At 38.0% G+C, this 18874-nt stretch overlaps 1 protein-coding gene across 1 annotated transcript in view; it reads right to left on the bottom strand.

Annotated features, from left to right (window-relative positions):
- LOC141279852 (scavenger receptor cysteine-rich domain-containing protein DMBT1-like) overlaps window positions 1-16885 on the bottom strand; it is a 40840-nt gene extending 23955 nt beyond the window's left edge. Inside the window, exons 1-3 of the mRNA XM_073811719.1 lie at window positions 16852-16885; window positions 16406-16741; window positions 748-852 (exon numbers count right to left, since the gene is read on the bottom strand). Of these exons, the coding sequence (XP_073667820.1) occupies window positions 748-852; window positions 16406-16741; window positions 16852-16885 (475 nt within the window). The remainder of the gene's footprint in view (window positions 1-747; window positions 853-16405; window positions 16742-16851) is intronic.
- Window positions 16886-18874: the final 1989 nt, after the last annotated feature.

Here is an 18874-nt window from a genome sequence, read left to right as displayed (position 1 = left end):
CACATGATCAAAGTCACGCACCGTTGTTTGCGTGCTCTGGTAACAGAAAGAAAGCCATGGCTTCTGTCCCGAGGTCCTGTTTTGGGTGCGCGTTGTCGATGTGTAATGCTGACAACAGAAGCATCCCTCACAGGTTGTTGCGATTATGGAAAGCCAAAAACGCTGAAACTCAAAAACGCTGAAACTCATCATCGGCTATGGCACTGAAATTGCCTTGGAAATGATGGTGGTATGGGTTGGACTCCCATTTCCTTCTAGACCTGAGGAGCCATCATGTGTTTGTCTAGACAGACATCACATCGGTGGTTTCTTAAATAAATTTCTAAGGAGGTCTGCAATCAAAGTCACGCATTGTTGTCTGCGTGCTCTGGTGGTGTGGAGGAAACCTTGGTTTCTATCCTAAGGACTGTTTTGGGTGTGCGCTGCTGGCGTGTGACCCTGACAACAGACGCATTCCTTTACAGGTTGAAGTACAGTTATGCAAAGCCGATAGGGACAAAATCACAACATTGTTGATTTTGGGATAATGGCATTTGTGGTCTCTGGACAAACTGTGCTCGTTGATGACAGTTTAGATCCAGGCCACTTGCATATGGCAGATGCCCTGTAAGGCAAAGCCCATTCCTGGGAGTTGAGATTCCAGCCAGATGTAGTGTACCTGTGGTGTAGATTATTTGGACGAGCAGAGGTGGATCTGTTTACGTCTCAGGACACCACACACTGCCTGATGTGGCTTTCTATTCTTACCTCCAATCACTCTGCCACAGAAGTTCTGGAGAAAGTTTTCCAGAGATATGGTAGCTGTCAGCTTGGCCTCTGAGGGGGCCAGGCTTGCAGGCTCAGGTCTCCCAACTGAGGTTGTGGAGACCTTACTTTACTCCTGACAGTCCCAGTCAACTGCCCTGTTGTTGTGGTGCTGAAGTTTCTGTAGGAGCAAATCTCTGCTGGCTTAACTCTTTACACTCTTAAGGTTTAGGTGGCAGCAGTCTCTGCCCACCATACTCCTTTGGAAGGATGTCAGGGTCCCAACTGGGGTTGTGGAGACCATATGATTACTCCAGAGCTTTCTCAAGGAGAAAACTTAGGCCTTAAGTGGAGAAACTTCACTTCTTGGTGTTCAGCTCACCTGACAGACCCAGTCAACTGCCCCTTGACGTGGTGCTGAGGTTTCTGCAGGAGCAATTCTCTGCTGGGTTAACTCCTTTCACCCTTATGGTTTAGGTGGCAGCAGTCTCTGCCCACCATAAACCTTTGGAAGGATGTCAGGCTCCCAACTAAGGTTGTGGAGACCATATGATTACTCCAGAGCTCACTCAAGGAGCTTAAGCCCTAAGTGGAGAAACTTCACCTCATGGTGTTCAGCTCACCTGACAGACCCTACAAACTGCCCTGTTTATGTGGTGCTGAGGTTTCTGCAGGAGCAATTCTCTGCTGGCTTAATTCCTTCCACTCTTAAGGCTTAGGTGGCAGCGGTTTCTGCCTTCCGTATTCCTTCTGGAAGGACCTCATATCTCGTCTGGAAAACCCTTGAGAGAGTTTTATGCCCTTAAGTGGAGAATCTTTCACCTATTGGTGTTTAACTCCCCTTACAAACCCAGTCAACTGCCGTGTTTATGTGGTACTGAGGTTTCTGCAGGAGCAATTCTCTGCTGGGTTAACTCCTTCCACCCTAAGGTTTAGGTGGCAGCAGTCTCTGCCTACCATACTCCATTGGAAGAATGTCATGCTACCAACTGAGGTTGTGGAGACCATATCATTACTCCACCTTTAAGGTATAGCTTGCAGCAGTTTCTGCCTACCATACACTTCTGGACTCTCTGAGGGCAGTCTACATACCAGTCTACATCTGACAGACCCAGTTATAACAGCCTGTCGACGTAGTGCTGAGGTTTCTGCAGGAGCGTTTCTCTGATGAGTTTACTCCTTTCACCATTAAGGTTTAAACCGCAGCAGTTTCTGCCTACCATACTTCGGTGGAAGGCTCATCAGTGGGTAGACACCCGTTACTGACTCGCTTTCTTTGTGACACTCGCAGGTTGTGACGAATTAGCCGCACAAGGGTGCCAACTTGGGACCTACCAGTCAGGCTGGAAGGGCTCTCGTCGGCTCCGTTCAAGCCATTTGAGACCTTGCCAGATAGGTTTCTGGCCTTTAAGACTGTGATCCTTCTGCTATCACCTTTTTAAAGCGAGTGGGGGACCTTCAGGCCCTGTCAGTATCCCCGACATGTCTGGAGTTTGCACCTGGGATGGCTAAGGCTTTATTTCACCCGAAGCCAGGTTATATTCCCAAGGTGCTGAACAATGTGCAGAGGCCCATTGTTCTACAGGCCCTTTGTCCTCCCCCCTTCTCTGTAGTAAAACCATGATAAGGTATACTTTTCAATATAATGTAAATACACACACACACACATTATATATATATATATATATATATATATATATATATATATGTATATATATGTATATATATGTATATATATATATATATGTGTGTATATATATGTATGTATATATATATATATATATATATATATATATATATATATATGTGTGTATATATATATATATATATATATATGTGTGTGTATATATATCAACGTTGTGGCATCAACGTTGATGAAGCACCTAAAACTGCCATTTTAAGCACTGAATGAAAGAATGACAGGCTCCTTGGTAACATCACGCAAGGCAAAAAAGAGGGTGACATCTAGTGAAGAAGACTAGTAATTTGATCGTTGAACGTTAATCTTACGTTCAAGGTTTGCAGAAAAATATATGAAAAAAAAATCGATTCTGCTCTTTGAGAATCGATTCTGAATCGACCACGTTTAAAAAAAACTATTAATCGAAATATCAATTTTTTTGCCCAGCCCTAACACATACATACCCTATGTATGCGCGCGTTCATATACATTAACCCTGCCCGTGCTGTTTGCTTGACCGTTTTTAATGATAGAGCACACAAACTATTGATATTTGAGAAATAAAACTTACCGCTGAGTTAAGCAGATCTTACTTCACTCTGTCGTCTATGTGACATGCGACAGTCAGCACGTGATCATTTTAAATCAGTTTACAAGACAAATGCTGTTGTTGTTTAATATAAAGTTTACATCAGGGCTTTGAACCTGATTTTTTCCCCAATTGGTTCATTCCGAACAGAAACAGTATTTTAACGTTTCCGGTTTTTGGTTCAATCCTAAAGCTGACGTTCCTGAACCGGTTAGAACAAAAAAATAAAAATCCAGAACCGGTTAATAACGTTCCATGTCAGCTGTGGGACATAAAAATAAGTAGGCTGATCTTTAGGACATTAAACTTAAGAAAAATTATGTAGACTAATAAGTTAAGTCTCTATCTTGTCATCGAACACACCCCTTAGGTGGTGCAAATACCTTCAGAGTGGGGGGTGAAATTGTGATATAGATCTTCAAATTAATATAACTCTGGCATTTTTTGGTATAGAAGCCTAATCTTGGTCTTGTTTTAAAGAAGACCCTTTGGGGGTTTTCACAGAGGTGAAAGGAGTTGAACATATTCAATTATTAAATTGTTATAGCAGTTTACATTTGTTTTAATAAAAAAAAATAATTCCATAACATATTATTTTTATAAATAAAAATATAAAAATGTAAATGTTTCACAAAAGTAATAATGCAAACATGAAGCCATACGTCTCAAGTAGTTCTGATCCGAATTTCAAGTTAAAATCACAAAAAATGAGGTGTGTGTCACACTTTTAGTGGTTTTGCTAACAACGGCCACTAGGTGTCAACGGTTTGCAGCATACACTTGTCACAAATTATTCAATTACTATCACTGCATTATTTTTACTGCAAAAATGTTTTGAAATATGAAAACTACATTCTTAGAGCTTTCCAACAATATATAGTTTGTCAACATTTTTGAAGATTTATAATATGATATTAGAATTATGAATATATAAAATTAATATGCATTTCTATGGGGGGTGGGGTCATGTAACTAAAAACTGTCACTACATTATTTCTATCATCAAATGACCTTGAAATATGAAAACTACATTCTGAGAGCTTTCCAGTGATATATAGTTTGTCATGATTTTTTAGGTTTAGAGTAGGGTTTTAGTCTTATAAATACGTAAAAACAAATTAGGCCTACCTGTGGCCCCGTGACATTTAAGAAACTGACTCTCATTACGTCATAATTCTCCAAAAATGGCAATGCAATATGAAAACTACACACCTAGAGCTTTCCAACAATATATAGTTTGTCAAGATTGTTTAGGTTTAGAACAGGGTATTAGTGCTATACATATGCAAAAACAAATTGAGTCCAACTGTGGCAGTGTGACATTTTACAAACTGACTCTCACTATATCATTATTATCCCAAAATGGTGATGCAATATGAAAACAACACTCTTAGAGCTTTCCAGTGATATATAGTTTGTCATGATTGTTTAGGTTTGGAACAGGGTATTAGTGTTACAAATATATAACAACAACGTGGGCCCACCTGTATACCCGTGGCATTTTAGAAAATAGCTCTCACTATATCATTCCTTTACCAAATTAGTGATAATAAATAAAATTTACACTCTTAGAGCTTTCAAATGATATATAGTTTGTCATGATTGGATAAGAATTCACATGCAAAACACTGAAGTAAATGTTGCCGTCCCGCTGGCGGGACAGTGACATTTATCATATTTAAATGTTTTGGGGCGCACTCTCTTTAAAATTGAATCAATTACTCTCCCCTCATAATTTATTTTATAAAACACTGTTGATATATGTATTCTAGAGGCTTAGACCTTTCCAACAATATATAGTTTGTTGTGATATACATAAAATTTATATGGAAAATATTGACGTAAACGTAGGTGTCCCGTGAGCGGGACAGCACCACTTATGGAGTTAAAAAGGCTAAATTATGTAAGCGGCATAACTGACATGCCTACATTTGTTAAGTGCACTTAAACACACGCGCACACACACAGACGGAGGACGAATTCCAAACGGCGCTTCGGGAAGAAGATGCTGCATAAACAGTCGCTCCACATAAAGTGAAAATTAAGATGTTTTTCAGTGCTTTATTCGCCAAATGTATTTTATACATCAAGAGTTCTGATCTTTGAAGGGCATAGGGATAATCATATTTGATTGGAGTTAGGGCTGTCACTTTTGAGAAAAATCAAATTCATACGGATATCTAATATCATGCAATGTATCCGAATATATTCGAATATCTAGGTGCCCCCCGCGCGCATCAAAAAAAACCCCACCATAATGGAGATTCAATCACAAATTTATTAACAGTGACAGTCATAAACAGGAATGTCTGAATTACTTTTTTTTACTTTTGAAACAGAAGGTTATCAACTTATAAATAACAACTTATATGAAAAAAAAACTATTCAGAACAGGTACAGACAATAACTTAAACAGCAGGAAGCCCAAACGGATTTCGCGCCCACAGATTTCGGCGGAAAACTCAGCGGATGTAATGCGCTTGACAAGCAAACATATCCCGCGCTTGAGCGTGTTTGTGAGAACTAATATCTTTGACAACAAGCACACATACATAGCCTATCCCACACGTTTGTGAGCCGTCATTGAGAAGTACATTAACCCTGCGCGTGCTGTTTGCTTGATCGGTTTTAATGATAGAGTGCACAAACCCTTTGATATTTGAGAAAAAATTAAACTTACCGCTAAGTTAAGCAGATCTCATTTGACTCTGTTGTTTATGTGACATGCGACAGTCAGCACATGATCATTTCAAATCCGTTTACAAGACAAATGCTGTTGTTGTTTAATATAAAGTTTACATTGCATTTTAAAAATCGAATGCATATTCGAATATCGAATAAAAAGTGACAGCCCTAATTGGAGTTGGGCCGGACACATTCAAATGCATGTGCGTCTGTGTGTACAGAATTTTTTTTATTTTAGTGCCTTTTTGTGGTTAAATTGTTTAAAATCACTTAAGTGTTAACATTTGGTAGCCTACAATATTTACCTCTTATGATTGAGCATTAGAGACTTGGGCTTGAGTAGGCTATCTGCTGGTGGCAAGCTTCTCATTTCTCTGAGTCAATGACGACCGGAAGTGAACTTCACAGAGTCAAATTGCACAGAAATCTTGTCAAAGAACTGAAAAAATAACGTTATTAACCGGTTACCATTATTTTCAATTAACGGTTCTGTTCCGGAACATGTATTTTTGGAAAGTTTCTGGTTTCGTTTCTGTTCCTTGCAAAACATCAAAAGTTTCTGGTTTTCGTTCCTTGAACCGGTTCAAAGCCTTGGTTTACATTCTTCATACATGCTTATTTCATAACGAAAATGTATTAAAGGGACATTTCACTTTTTTGAAAATATGCTAATTTTCCAGCTCCCCTAGAGTTAAATATTTGATTCAATCCAATCCATTGAATCTGATCAGACCATTAGCATCGTGCTAAGAAATAACCAAAGAGTTTCAATATTTTTCCTATTTAAAACTTGACTCTGTAATTACATTGTGTACTAAGACCGACGGAAATTAAAAGTTGCTATTTTCTAGGCAATTATGGTTAGACCTATACTCTCATTCTGGCATAATAATCAGTGACTTTGCTGATTTAACATGGCTGCAGGAGGTGCAATGATATTACACACTGCCCGAAAATAGTCCCCTGCCATTGAAAGTAACCAAGGGGACTATTTTCGGGCAGTGTGTAATATACTGTTACTACGCCTGCTGCAGCCATGTTACATCATTGATTATTACGCCAGTTTGAGAGTATATTTTCTCCGTAAGAATCAAATATTTAACACAAGCTTTTATTCTGCTATAACACTAAAAACAATAATATATGTAATTTTTTGTAATCTGGTTCGTGTTGGTCCAATTTAATTCAGAGCACTTGTTTGGTTTGGTGTTATTATTTTCATTGTAAGCCTTTAAAAAGTTATTATTTTTGATGCAATTTTGTAATATTTACGGCTTAAATTCTCTTATACATTTTTTTTTTAATATTTAAAATCATTCCGCAGAATTATCCAAAAAATTTCCACAGAAAAAGCAAAAAAAAGTCTGCAGAAGCCGGAGCCACGTCTTCCCCGTCTTGCGCACAGTTGCCGTCGGTCTCACTCTCAGCTTCCTCCCTATTACGAGGTGTTAAACTGTAAAAAATGTGCTACACATGGCATTTTAAAAACCGGATGGTTTATTTATAGTGGATATTTCACCTCATGTTTGAATGCATATTCGAATATCAAATAAAAAGTGACAGCCATACTTCTTATTAAACTGTTTGTACATTTACAAAGTTCAACTTGGGGTTAAGTGCCTTGCTCAAGGGCACAATGGTGGTGACCAGGATTCAAACTCACAAATTCTAGGCTAGCATACTAGCCAGGTTCCTTAACTGCTGTGCTACTGTCACCCCTTTTGGCTTAGTGCCTGCTTTCGAACCACACCCGTGGAGATATCTGCTAACAAATGGACAATCAATCATGGGGCTACAGATGGGGCTTGTGGGATTTTTATGTTGTTTTGTTGGTCGGTATGTCATGTTGTAGTTGATGTGTGCCGTTGTGCTTTCTGTGCTGAGATATGTGAGTAAATGTCTGTGTGTAAAGTTGAGAGGCTGTGGTTTCGGTTGGGGGAGAGACCAGCAAACGCTGATAACAAAGCCCTGAAGAGAAAACACGCAGAACAGATGGTTTCAATAAACAAGTTGTTTGCTTTATAACTATGTTATATTTAGAGAAAGTGAAAATTAGTATGTTTAACTAATGAATGCATTTAACCAATTCATGAACAATGGAGTACTGTTGTGTTGTTGAATAATTATGTTTTACATATTTACTGCCTACATTTCATGCTGATTGCTAAAAGTGTTAAAGTTACAAAGATGTCCAAATAAGGACTGTGGAAATTGATTTTGTTCCATGTTATATTTCTTTAATTAATCATTTTATTCTATAAACATTGTGTGTTTTATATATGCACTGAGCTATTATGTAGAAATGAGGTGTTTATGTTTGAGAGTGGAGAGTTACCAGTTTTTGTGTGTGTGCTGCAAGGAGGAATTTAGGAATTTACGACTGGTATCGATCAAGATAAGAGAGAGGCCTGAGGGGGAAAGCAAACAGGCGACTATGTCATTAACTAATGCCTTAATGTTCACAGGATGAAATATGCAATGTATTTCTTACTTAATCAGTATTAATCATTGAATAATTGATGTAGTAAATATAAGATGTTGTCTTTGATAAATGTGTATTAACCAATGAAATGAAGGTTGCATACAGAATAACTTAATGGGGGCAGGGCAGCTCAACCTTGAAGAACAGAATCTCCTGTGTGTCTGTGTGTTTGTGTTTTCTTTGCTAACAGATGGTTTTTAATAAAGATTAAAGTGTTTGCTTAGAAGTAGTATTGCAGTAAAAGATTTAATATGTGTTTATCTATCTAAAGAAGTTAATGTGTGCCTTATTCATATAACCAATTTTACAAATAATGAAATGATGTCATGATATTGAAATATGTTTTACATAATAATCACTTTCATCTTACAGCTTATGTTTTTTATAAATGAATGTTTTATTAATGATTTGTTTTTAAGAAAGCATTATAACATGCTATTCAAAGTGGAAGAGTACTGGAGAGGAACTGCAGGGCTCCCAGGGATGAGAGGAGAACAGTTTGTTTTTCTTTGTCTATGTGTGTCCATCTTTGCCTACAGGCTAAAATTGGGTGTGGTGATGGAGTCAGATGGACGAGGGGAACGGCCTTTGTGGGTGGAGATTTTCTGAAGAAAGATCGACGTCACATATCTTATAAATATGCATGTTACTTCCTGAGCTGGTTGTTCGCTACTTGAGAGGACCCAGCGCTGTTAAACTTTTTCAATCTGATCAATAAATATTTGAACTTAGATATTCGTATCTTGTGCCTTTCCTCTAAATTATGAACATGCAAATGGACGCCTTAAAGTCCAACAATTGGTGACCACCGACGTTTTGTGGAGGGAAAGGAGAGAGTGAGAGGAAGGAGGGTTTCACATTGAAGAAACCAGAGTAAGGGAGGGCTCCATTTCAACACAAAGAGCGCTCTAATAAACAAGGTAAGCAGAAACCTGTTGTATCGAATTCTGCTATTTGGATATATCAAATTAATTGTGTTGATAAGGAGCTCCGAACTGAAATTGATTATTTAAACAATAAGAATTGATCAGAGTGAAAAACTTTTTGAAATTTTTGAATTTTTTTTTTTTTTGTTAAATTAAAGGTTGAGGATTCCTTTAACGCATTAGGCGTTATAAAATACCGACTCGGTTGTAGCCGTAAGGAGTGAAAGGCTCTTGGATGAAAGGTCCATAGATACTGTTAATGGCGGTGTAAGTTAACAGAATTAAATATAAGGTTGAGGATTCCTTTAATACATTAGGTGTTATAAAATACCGACTCGGTTGTAGCCGTAGGGGGTGTACAGCAGCCCGTGAGGTGTAAGGCCTACGAATACTGGAAAAGAAAATTGACGTCTTACTGTTATTGTTGTGGTTTTGTCTGAGAAATTGTATTGTAATAGTATTTGTACCGTGTATTGTACGTTGATATATATTATGGCTGAATTTCAGAAAGAGTGTGATGAATATGTGTGTTCACCGGTGTATGTGCCATGGCAAAAAAAATATTTCAATTCATGATGGCCCAAACTGATCCTAAAGATGTTAAGAAAAGACAGAAAGAGGTTGCATTAGTTAGGGGAAGTTGACAGTGGTGCAGCTGCAAAGCCAAAGGAAGTTAAACAAGGAAACAGTCAGCCAGACTCAAGTGTGACACCTACGGCTCCTCCTCCAGTTCCACCCCCAGTGAAATCGATCTACCCCTCCTTGCACACACCTCCTCCTTATGAGAAATCCAAAGCCCCAATGCAACAGCCTGTTTTTCAAATCAATAGCGGTGAATTAAATGTAGATGTAGATTTTATTTGTGTGAAAATGTAGTGTGTCTGTGATATAATGTCTGTTAAAACCATAAATGGGATTAAGCAAAACCTAGCAGAACGACAGAAGCGAAGCTTTGAAAGAAAAAACAACAGATTAGACAAAAAGAGTAGAGACCTAGTTATTAAATGTGGAAATAAAGATGAACAATTGAAAAAGGACAGAAAATTGTTAAAAGGTGAATGATACAGATAAATTATACAAAAAAAGATGTAACAAAATGAAGAGGAGTCTTCATCTGATGGTGGAAGGTGGTCACCAGATAAATTTTATTTTAAATTGAAAGGCAATATTTTGCAATGGGTTAAGTTAAACCTTGAAAGGCTGAAAGCTCTCATCCTTTGACATTCAAGAAAGTGAATAAAAGCTGGCAAGAAACAAACAATGAAAAACTGTGTGTGACATCAAAGTGTTGGAGTTGCAAAGAGAGAAGTAACTCATAAACTGGACTGAGAACACATTCTATTTGAATGGGACTATACTTGAACTCAAGCAGTGAAGGGGGCACTGCATATGGTCAGAGACATTTACAAGGATGAAACACCAAAAAGACTGAGTGGAATCCAGAAAGAGACTAACAAAGACAATAATGTTCTTGGAGGCAAGAGAAACTGGACAATATTTCACTGGACACTGAACTTTTTCATCTTCATACGGGCCTTTGAGTGAAAAAGGGGAAAGAGTAAACAGCCGTTCAATGTTTAGTAAAGACCTTGTTACTATAGGGACACAGACAATCTTTATGAGAAAATCAGCTAGACACATTTAAAGGCTGATCAAGAACTTTGTTGTTAGGTGTGACTACCTGTTCTGAAATCAAATCAGACTCCTATTAATCTGACAGGAAGAAATGCATAATTGAATTTGGTATCTACAGAGGAAGTCAGAATTCCACTGATGGTACTGAGCAAAAAAGCAAATATAGATGGCATAGAACAGCTATGGCAGAAAGGAAATTAAAATAGATATAAGAAATAAATTGAAAAAGAAAAAAGAACACCATAGAACAATATAAAAGGTAAACAAGAAAAGCTGTGAGTATAGAAAATAACTGATTATTGTGACCAACTTTGTATTTAAGGAAATCGCCAGCCCAGACATCATATATGTGCATGAAGGTGTTCACATGGCAGATCTAATCACTGAGGGTGAGCCGCAGGATTGTATACCATTGACTGATATACAAATTATTCTTATTGTAATTAATTATAGTTGTTATACCATTGACTGAAAAAGCAAATAAATTGAGAGATGGTTTGTTCGCGGTACCACTGACAACTACCCCACCGTTAATCACACTGTTTACAGATGGTTGTTGTTTCAGAGCAGCAAATGACACATTGAAGGCAGGCTTGGCTGTGGTTGAGCAAGTTGTGGGTGATTTTGTAACAAGACTGAGTGGTAGATTGAAAGGTAAACGGTCAGCACAGAGAGCTGAAATGACAGCTGTTATCAAAGCCTTGCACTACACTGGTGAAGAGAGGGTGATTGTTTATAGTGAATCTGCATATGTGATTGGTGCAGTATATATGGAACTGCCATATGGCAGATAGGTGGGTTTGAAACCAGGAAAGGCCGGCCTATAGTAAATGCTAGCAAAGCCTGACACATACTACAGGCTGTGAAGGTACCTAATGACGTGGCTGTTGTCAACTGCCTAATAAACCACTTATATCCCCAACCATGGTTTCCCAAGACAAAGTTAGATCTGACAAAATTGACAAACACGCACTGGAATTGACATATAGTTTCGGGGCTGCTTATCACCCCAATGTTAGAGCAAAGATGAAATAATGAACCTGACTTTGACATTAAAACTTGACTTGACAAACTATGTGCACAGACAAAAATAACACGGCTTGACGCATTACCAATTGCATTAATGTCTATTCGCTCTTCTGTTAACAGGATTTCTGGTTTCACAACCTTTGAATTGCTTACAGGTCGTCAGTTTCCAGGCCCACGGAACGCCTTGGTGCAGGATCCAATCCTGCCACTAACTAATGCTGTTTATTTCTAGAAACTAACTGCTATGATTGAACATTTTTCCTGCCAGGCTACCAAACAACGAAATTGTGAGAACGACCCAGCTGTTAAAAATGATGATTGGGTTTCTAACAGACATAGGTGTGGACCTGAGGACTCAGGTCCAAGAGAGGGAGAGTGTTGAAAGTGAAAGTGAATCAGCTGGAATACAGAGAGGACAAACAGGAAGTGGTAACACATTAGTGGTAACACTCACACAACACCAACAACAAAGTCAACAAACACTCTGTAAAATTGTGCATAAAAAAGGTGACATTTTTTCCAGCCCAGTAACAGAACCCCTAGCACACTATGTGAGCACAGATTGTGCCTACGGAGCAGGTATAGCCGTACAGTTCAAAGCAAAGTACGGTACACAAAAGGTTGTAAGTCAAAACAAACACACAGGTGAATGTGCAGTTACCCATGAGGACGACGGCAGATTGATTTTTCATTTAATAATAAAACAAAATTGTACTGATTTACCAACATATGAGAATTTTACCTACAGCCTCAGATGTATGAGAGAGTGGTGTGAGAAAGAAAACATAACAAGTGTATCCACTCCCCGGCTGGGGTGTGGCTTAGATAAATTGGATTTCCACAAAGTGCTGGAAATCCTGACAGAAGGGTTTAGAGACCTGAATATCACAATTACCATATATTCATTATAACCTACATACCATATTGACCTTTGAATTTTGATCTTTGAATTTCTTAAGTTTCTTATACAATTCTACAGTATTAATTTCATATTTAATTTTTCTTTTCCTTTCTGAATTTACGATTGTTATTTGAGTATTAGCCAATAGGCATAAGTGTATTTTTTCCACAGAGATGAAGCTATATGGAAATTGGAAGGTTCTGTGGCCCTAGGAGGTAGAACTGCAATTATAGTCACCATAATATTTGGCATAAACAATGGAGATCCCTGTGTAATAGACTGATAGTGTCTGCAATAGAGAAAAGAGAATAGTCCACCCCCATATAGCATGCCCCTATTAGGCCTACAGAACCTGGACGAGGAGGAAGAAGAAAATGTGTGACCTCTTTCAGAGGTCAAGAGAGGGAATTGTGGGATTTTTATGTTGTTTTGTTGGTCGGTATGTCATGTTGTAGTTGATGTGTGCCGTTGTGCTTTCTGTGCTGAGATATGTGAGTAAATGTCTGTGTGTAAAGTTGAGAGGCTGTGGTTTCGGTTGGGGGAGAGACCAGCAAACGCTGATAACAAAGCCCTGAAGAGAAAACACGCAGAACAGATGGTTTCAATAAACAAGTTGTTTGCTTTATAACTATGTTATATTTAGAGAAAGTGAAAATTAGTATGTTTAACTAATGAATGCATTTAACCAATTCATGAACAATGGAGTACTGTTGTGTTGTTGAATAATTATGTTTTACATATTTACTGCCTACATTTCATGCTGATTGCTAAAAGTGTTAAAGTTACAAAGATGTCCAAATAAGGACTGTGGAAATTGATTTTGTTCCATGTTATATTTCTTTAATTAATCATTTTATTCTATAAACATTGTGTGTTTTATATATGCACTGAGCTATTATGTAGAAATGAGGTGTTTATGTTTGAGAGTGGAGAGTTACCAGTTTTTGTGTGTGTGCTGCAAGGAGGAATTTAGGAATTTACGACTGGTATCGATCAAGATAAGAGAGAGGCCTGAGGGGGAAAGCAAACAGGCGACTATGTCATTAACTAATGCCTTAATGTTCACAGGATGAAATATGCAATGTATTTCTTACTTAATCAGTATTAATCATTGAATAATTGATGTAGTAAATATAAGATGTTGTCTTTGATAAATGTGTATTAACCAATGAAATGAAGGTTGCATACAGAATAACTTAATGGGGGCAGGGCAGCTCAACCTTGAAGAACAGAATCTCCTGTGTGTCTGTGTGTTTGTGTTTTCTTTGCTAACAGATGGTTTTTAATAAAGATTAAAGTGTTTGCTTAGAAGTAGTATTGCAGTAAAAGATTTAATATGTGTTTATCTATCTAAAGAAGTTAATGTGTGCCTTATTCATATAACCAATTTTACAAATAATGAAATGATGTCATGATATTGAAATATGTTTTACATAATAATCACTTTCATCTTACAGCTTATGTTTTTTATAAATGAATGTTTTATTAATGATTTGTTTTTAAGAAAGCATTATAACATGCTATTCAAAGTGGAAGAGTACTGGAGAGGAACTGCAGGGCTCCCAGGGATGAGAGGAGAACAGTTTGTTTTTCTTTGTCTATGTGTGTCCATCTTTGCCTACAGGCTAAAATTGGGTGTGGTGATGGAGTCAGATGGACGAGGGGAACGGCCTTTGTGGGTGGAGATTTTCTGAAGAAAGATCGACGTCACATATCTTATAAATATGCATGTTACTTCCTGAGCTGGTTGTTCGCTACTTGAGAGGACCCAGCGCTGTTAAACTTTTTCAATCTGATCAATAAATATTTGAACTTAGATATTCGTATCTTGTGCCTTTCCTCTAAATTATGAACATGCAAATGGACGCCTTAAAGTCCAACAGGCTGCATTCAAGAATTTTCAATGTATGTGTTCAAATTCACATTCTGCGTAAAAAAAAAGTTTTGATGAGAGGTGATGGAGGGTGGTGTTTGGCACTATGACCCTATCTCGTCTGCAAATTAAATTGGTGCAAAACTGGCCGCCATGCTTGCACTAAGTGTGGCCTTACTTTGCCTATTCACGTACTTTGTCACTTAATTTTACTGACTTGCACTAGAAGAAACGGCAATAAAGATTTTTTTTATCTTTGTGATAAGTTTATCCACCAGTGTTTTGTCTACTTTATACCTAAAACTTTTTCTTTAAAATGTACCTTCTGAGATGCAGTTATGTCAAAGCACTCGTTTCGGCTGGCCAGATTGGAACAGACCTGAATGGGAAGATGGCAGAGCTAAGACTGACAATGTCCAGGAAAAATGTTAACTAAAAATGAGTGTTTTTCCTCAGCGAGTGAGTTTGGGAGTGTTTTAAATATGCCTAAAAGTTTGAAAATGTAATACTGAGGGAAAAAAGTGAGTGCTTTGAAAAGGCTTTAAAAACTGAAGTTGATGGTAAATGAATTTAAAGTTTTTACTTGAAAAGTTTGTACTTGTTTGTACTTGTCAAGTCTGTGCTGAAAAAAATGGAGTAAAGTTTGTATTTGAAAAGACTTGGAATTGTGTGTTCTGTAGAATGAGTACACATATATGTGCAGGCTGTATAAAAAACATAGTTGTGCCACTAATATAAGTGAAAGTACATGGTGTCATCATATAAGAAGCATATTTGTATCCCTAATATAAGTGAAGGTACATGGTGTCATCATATTTTAAGCATATTTGTATCCCTAATATAAGTGAAAGTACATGGTGGCATCATATAAGAAGCATATTTGTATCCCTAATATAAGTGAAGGTACATGGTGTCATCATATTTTAAGCATATTTGTATCCCTAATATAAGTGAAAGTACATGGTGGCATCATATTTTAAGCATATTTGTATCCCTAATATAAGTGAAAGTACATGGTGGCATCATATAAGAAGCATATTTGTATCCCTAATATAAGTGAAAGTATGTACTATGGAAATAAGTACATATATGCATGTATACATATATGTGTCTTGCATATATTTCACATGTATGTCCATATATGGGAAAATATATGGCACTTACATGAAAACGGCCATTTTTGCTATATTTTGAAATATATTTTTCATATATGTCTATGTATGTTACATATATGAATTTTGCATATACTTTCATATATGCAGCAGACATACATGGGCACTGATATTATATATGTAATTTACATATATTGACATATATTACATTTCTGTATGGGATCATGGACACAGATGTTTTCAAAGCTGTGCGTTTCAGGAAGAAATTGAAATCTGGGGCTACAAAAAATTTAAATATGTGGAAAATAATGTGTTTTATCCATAAACCATATCGGTCTTAAGCTATACTGTTTTATCTCTTTTTGTGTCTACTGAACCTGTAAATGTAATATGAGCTTTTATTTTCACAGTTTCTCTGCCAACTGCTTGAGTTGGGTGAAGACTTTTATGCGTTACTTTGCACTTATTTTGGAAAGATATATGTCATAAGCGGAGACATGCGCACATAAACAAAAAACTGCAAGAAAGATAATTAAGGTGTTTACATGCAACACAAATTGTGGTAATGAGCAAAAAAATACCTGTGGTGATCATTTTCTTTTCAGTGTAAGACTGTGCATGTAAACTCATTCAGTTATATGAAATGTATATTCATACATAAATTTTTCACCACTCTTCGGGGCACCTCCCCTCACATGCTCCGGAGCCCCCCAAACTTTGAAAACCCTTGGATGCAGCCTACATTTACCTTGACAAATGACTCCAGCATCTCCACCATGTCCACAGTTGGTTACTCCCCACCCAGCACTTCCACAGTTTATCAAGGAAGACTCAGTGCCAGCACAGCTTACATCATCCATCCATATGTGTCCTGTACCTTGTCCAAAATAAGCACTAGACTTTGCCTCTATAGCATTTCCGCATCCCATTTCTTTACACACCACTGCAGCATCTGATAGATCCCAGTGATCACCACAAACTGTTCCCCATACACCATTATAGAGAACCTCCACTCGCCCAGAACATCGGTTGAAACCATTCACCAACCTCACAGTAGCTTCAACTTGAGGTCCATTTCTAAAATCTGTATGTATTCACAGGACATTAAACAAAGTTATGCATACATATATACCAGAATGTTCCTGTAAGAGTATAACTGAAACTTATATCCCATATATACTATATGTTTCTTACCAAGCAACAGAGTAAGGCACAAGAAATATAACATGATGCCTGCAAAGAAATGAAATATATATATATATTCAGAGTTTATGTCATTGAAATTAGTTATTTTTAGATTAAAAATGTATTTCTGTTTTATAGCCTTTAAGAAAAGTTAATTAAAAGCATTTAAGGCAAACAAAACAAATAACATCAGAATTAATGACACATCAGGGCCATAGCCAGCCTAGTGGAAGCGTGAGGGTTCTTTTATTCAAAAAGTGGACCTTTTTGCAGTTTTACTCTCTTTTTGTGTTCTAATAAGTATATGATGCGTGCAAGTGTAGTGGAGGACTTTTATTATGCTTTTATTTTCATATTATTATGTTTTATTTTTCATCCTATTTTTCATTTTTTAATAACAATCTGAAGCTCACAAATTGTGATTCATATGGAGATCATGTTTTTCTGCTAACGTACAGAATTATGCTCTTTCTGTCTTTTCAGCAAGTACAATGTCCAAGGAAGGACTTAAACACCATGTACCAGCATGTACTGTCCTTTATGATTATGTTTAACGGTTTTTTGCTCTTAATCACTGACAACTGAAGGATATCTTCTAAATGACGTAGAAACGGATGATTGTACGTGTTTCAGCATCTTACTATAAATGTGTCTTCAACCTTGTGATCGGGGCTCTTAGGTTTTTAAACTTCTTGCACCATGGGGGTGAGAGCCTATTCTGCAGAATATATAAAATTCAGACAAAGAAAATTCTGTCGACAGTGTGTCTGTGTGATCCTTGACTTTGACTCTTAGTGAGTATTATTTGATGCGGCTAAAATTCCACGACAATAATGGCGACGAGGATGCGGATTCCACAGCTGTAGACTCCAGGTTTGGGAGAGACTGACTGATCACCCCTGAGACAAGAGGTCTCGGGCTCCGTACCCCAGGCCTAAGGGAAGGGAGAGTCTCAACCATTTCTGAAGTCAAAGCTGACGGAATCTGGAATAGAACCGTTGTGGTGGCATCTGAATAGATAATACGGTAAGCGTTATTTCGTTCGTGACCATGGGTCAGGGTAATTCGAAAGGGAGTACAAAGTCAATGGATCTGGAAAATGGCGTGTATGCTCGAGTGATCAAATCAAAGGGCACGGGGGCGTTGGAAAGCGTAAAATCTGGGAGAAAAGGTATGATTTTCCTCCTAAAGGAACACTGAGTGTAAAAGCACTCATTTTATTAAGGGAAAAATCATTGCGGATGGCAGAGAAATGAGAGCACAGAGTAAGATAAAGACCAAGGACGAACTGACTCAGACTAAGTCAGAGCTAAACATTAAGCAAATGTTTTTCCTACATCAGATTCATTACATGATGAACCTAACTTTCTTTTTTTTCCCTCCTCCCTATGCACCTGCACGTACCCCACCTGGGGTACATTTCCAATTCACAAGGGTACCGCTTCTGGACGATGACCTCCAACCCCCTCCACAACGTCGCCCTCCACCACCACCTGCTCAACAAACCAATGCTTACAACAACCAGCTCAACAAGCCGCACAGATACAACAGCCAGCACGACAAGCACCACCTTCTGCACCCCCGCCACCGCCGATGCAAGAACTGCCACGTGGACCAGAATCAGAGATCATCCACATCCTTGACAGCACTTTTGAAGATGACAAAGATGATGTTCAGATAAAGACGGAACGGGAGGCAAGGCCTAAGGAAACAGCAGAGAAGCCATTCACCAGAGAAACAGCTATCTTCAGCTTTTGCCAAGATAGGAGAATGGGCACAGCCACAACATAACAACGCAATTTCTCTTCGCAAGGACAACGCTCCCGAGAGAACGGGCAGCAGAGAGAATGAGAGAAGAGGAGAGGAGATCCGAAAGAAAATGTTTGCTGGTATTGCGGACAGAAAGGACATTTGAAAAACCAATGCTTCCATTTCTTGAAAACTCAAGGGACGGAGGAATCCCAAGCGGGCGCGGGCAACTTGCCGGCGTGTAAGGAAAAGGGTGACTGAAGCCAGGAGGGGGAAGGGGAAC

Source organism: Paramisgurnus dabryanus, chromosome 1, assembly GCF_030506205.2.
Source record: "Paramisgurnus dabryanus chromosome 1, PD_genome_1.1, whole genome shotgun sequence".
In the NCBI taxonomy this organism is placed as follows: domain Eukaryota; kingdom Metazoa; phylum Chordata; class Actinopteri; order Cypriniformes; family Cobitidae; genus Paramisgurnus; species Paramisgurnus dabryanus.
This window is presented reverse-complemented; position numbering and strand designations above follow the sequence as displayed.